The 3,406-nt window shown below is 41.4% G+C and overlaps 1 protein-coding gene across 1 annotated transcript; it reads left to right on the top strand.

Moving 5' to 3' along the window:
- Window positions 1-284: 284 nt before the first annotated feature.
- LOC125235546 (cytochrome P450 6B5-like) lies at window positions 285-1,977 on the top strand. Its single transcript, XM_048142142.1, has one exon. It carries the CDS (start codon window positions 334-336, stop codon window positions 1,849-1,851), a length of 1,518 nt encoding a protein of 505 aa, XP_047998099.1. The 5' UTR covers window positions 285-333; the 3' UTR covers window positions 1,852-1,977.
- The last annotated feature ends 1,429 nt before the right edge of the window (window positions 1,978-3,406 follow it).

Here is a 3,406-nt window from a genome sequence, read left to right as displayed (position 1 = left end):
ACATTGTTTGTTACTTTACTGTTTACGTATTTAAAATTTTTATATATTACATAATCGTCACTACTTTGAAAAAAACGTATCTTCTTCTGTCAATGAAAAGAAAAATGGAATAAGTATGTATGGAATGTATATAGACTTACTGCGTTTTAACTTTGAGGAGCAGTGTGAGATACGAGATTTTTTCAAAGTGGTGACGATATGTTCAATACAGTAGGTATAGGTATGTAGGTACATCTGTGTAAACAGAGGTGCATTTGTAACAGAAAACATTGGTCCGAGACATTAACTGAAATTAGTTTGTACTGAAATCCGTACAGTAACACACCAATAACCATGGCTCTTGCTTATATTTTATTAGGTCTATCAACAGTGGCCTATTTGTTGTATCTTTATTTCACTCGTACGTTCAACTACTGGAAGGACCGGAGTGTCCCGGGGCCTGCGCCCGTGCCACTGTTCGGAAACATGATGGAGTCCGCACTACGTCGCACGCACGCATCATTCGTCATGGCGAAAATCTATCACGACTTCCCAGACGAAAAAGTAGTCGGAGTCTACAGAATGACGTCACCGTGCCTCCTCATCAGGGACCCTGACATTGTGAAGCATATTATGATCAAAGATTTTGATAACTTCGTGGACCGTGGCATACATTTCAGCGACGACAAAATGGGTAATAACCTTTTCCATGCTAATGCGAAGACGTGGAGAATATTGAGGAACAAATTCACGCCACTGTTCACTTCAGGGAAGTTGAAAAATATGTTGTATTTGTTGCATCAGTGTAGTGACAAGGTTATAAAGCACGTTGAGGAATCAGTCCGAATTGAACCTGAACAAGAGGTTTACGAAGTCGTAGGCAACTTTACTATGGGGTCTATAGCAGCTTGCGCGTTTGGTCTAGATCTGGATCCGACGGAAAAGACTGCAACCATGGAAGCCTTGAAGAATATAAATCATAAATTATTAGGTCTCACCCACGCCTATGAACTAATATTAATGTACCCTGAAATATTTGTTAAATTTGGTGTTTCGGTTTTTCCTGATGAACTTGCAAACTTTTTTAAAGGTCTCGTTGCTCAAGTAACTGCTGCGAGAAACGGGGTACCGACAAACAGAAAAGATTTCATGGATTTGCTTTTAGAGATGAAACAAGCGAATACAGTGCAGGGTAACAAAAGATTGGAAGGTAAGGAGGCGGACACTCTAGAAATAACGGATGATTTGATAGTTGCTCAGGCTTTTGTGATATACGCTGGAGGTTACGAAACATCCGCGACCACAATGGCGTACATGCTTTACCGTCTCGCTTTGAACCCGGAGATTCAGGAGAAAGTGGCTGCTGAAATTGACGAAGTCTTCGAGCGTCACGGCAGTGAAATAACTTATGAAGCGCTAAAGGACTTAACATATATGGATAAAGTTTTCCATGAGACTCTTCGCTTGCACACGGTTGGAGACTCTCTTCTTAGGGTCGCCGCTGAAGACTACAAAGTCCCAGGAACTAATGTAACTCTTCGAAAAGGTCAGACGGCTGTTATTCCTAATATTGGGATTCACTATGATGAAAAGTATTGGCCTGATCCGTTTAAATTCGATCCTGAGAGGTTCAGTCTAGAAAACGTGGCTAAACGGAATCCAGCAGTGTTTCTTCCATTCGGCATTGGGCCAAGGAACTGTATAGGGGTGAGGTTCGCGAAGATGCAGATCCGGCTGATGATGGCGAGGCTGTTGAGCCAGTTTAGAGTAGAAGCCACGGAGAACACAAGGCGCGAGTTCCGGTACAATACGTACTACCTTGTTGCGTTTCCCATTGGAGGGATCAGGATGAAGTTTGTACCGAGGCATTGAAATTTTAAAAAATAGTTATTCTATTTGGGCGAATCAACTTTTTGACCGACTCAAATCAGTACGCAGATTTTAAACGTTGTGAAGTTACACCCTTAGATTAGGTATTGAATTTTAATAGTACTTTATGCTGTATATTTATTAGGTATTAAAACATTACCCTAACTGTTATATCCCATAAACTGAAACTTTCTTCATTTATAGAAGTTCGATTTTTTTTAACTTTGGAGACGTTTTGAGAGAGACACTAAACATGTCGGTCAAAAAGTTGATACGCCCATTTATGAAATAATCAATATTATTTAAGGTTACCCGACCGTCTGCCAACGAATTTAGCGTTCGTAAAATTATATGTATGGGAACATATGGGAATCGGGAATTTTCCATAGACTTCTGCTGCGTGACATTGCTCCGTCTGTTAACTGTGGTTGAAGCAACTGGCCCTTAGTAATTAAATGTTATTGGCAAGGCAACCGGCTGGCGCTACCTTATTTATTTGAAATATGACTTTTTTATACTGACTTTGATATTTTACGTTAGCATGTCAATCTATATTTTTTACCCGACTACGGCAACGCAAAAGGAGGGTTATGATTTTGATCGGTATGTATGTATGTATGTATGTATGTTCATCTGTATGTATGTATGTAGCTTTATTTGACGTTCATATGCGCATTGTAATATGCCTAAATGAAAAATAAATATTTCATTTTCATTTTTCATCTGTTCCTTCATAACTTCTAAAGTACTTATTAGAATTTGACAAACGATATGTCATTCGAATCTTCTTAATCGTTCGCTGGTTATAGGCTATATGACGTCACCGCAAAAGAAACATGGCGCCCTCTAGAGGTCATAAAGTAACGAGCCAAAAAAATAAAATGAAGTTAGGATGACATGTTGTATACCATTTGGATGGGATTAATTAGCACATTTCAAATATGTACATAGTGTATAATTATTTTACTAATTAAAGACTTGCAAATTTTTTTGACCTCATTTTTAAAGAGTCGGGTTGTTTGAGCCGTAACCCAAACATTAAATAAAACAGTTTAATCAAGTATTTACCATTTTTAATGGAATTTAAATACAATGGGTTGAATAGGTTCTAGTCTAGAGTCTAGGACACGTAGCGGGAGAGATTTTCGTTCGAAAAAGAAGGGGCGCTGGTGCCGTGCACCTTGCTTTTATAGTGACGCGAGCGTGTGGCGCTTCTGTTCAGTCTTCATCCTTATTGGTCCGGCAGGTCGAGGCCCTGGCCGCCGCTCATTGTATGAGCGGGGTGACCGGAGGTTGGCTGTCCTGTACAGTGTTGCCAGTCATGGCGTTAACACGGGCGAAGCCCGACGCACGTAGTCCTAATCCGGGTGCCGAAGGCGCCCTCTAGCTTTAAGTGTCGGGTGAAGCCCGACGAACACGGTCCTAAGCCGGGCGCCAAAGGCGCCCTCTAGCTTTAAGTGTTGGGCGAAGCCCGAGGAATGCGGTTCTAAGCCGGGCGCCCTCATACTTAAAGTGTCGGGCGAAGCCCGACGCACGCGTTCCTAAGCCGGGCGCCGAA

This window comes from Leguminivora glycinivorella, chromosome 17 (genome assembly GCF_023078275.1).
Source record: "Leguminivora glycinivorella isolate SPB_JAAS2020 chromosome 17, LegGlyc_1.1, whole genome shotgun sequence".
NCBI classification, from domain to species: Eukaryota; Metazoa; Arthropoda; class Insecta; order Lepidoptera; family Tortricidae; genus Leguminivora; species Leguminivora glycinivorella.
Note: the sequence above shows the minus strand (reverse complement) of the source record. Positions and strands in the feature narration are given on the sequence as shown.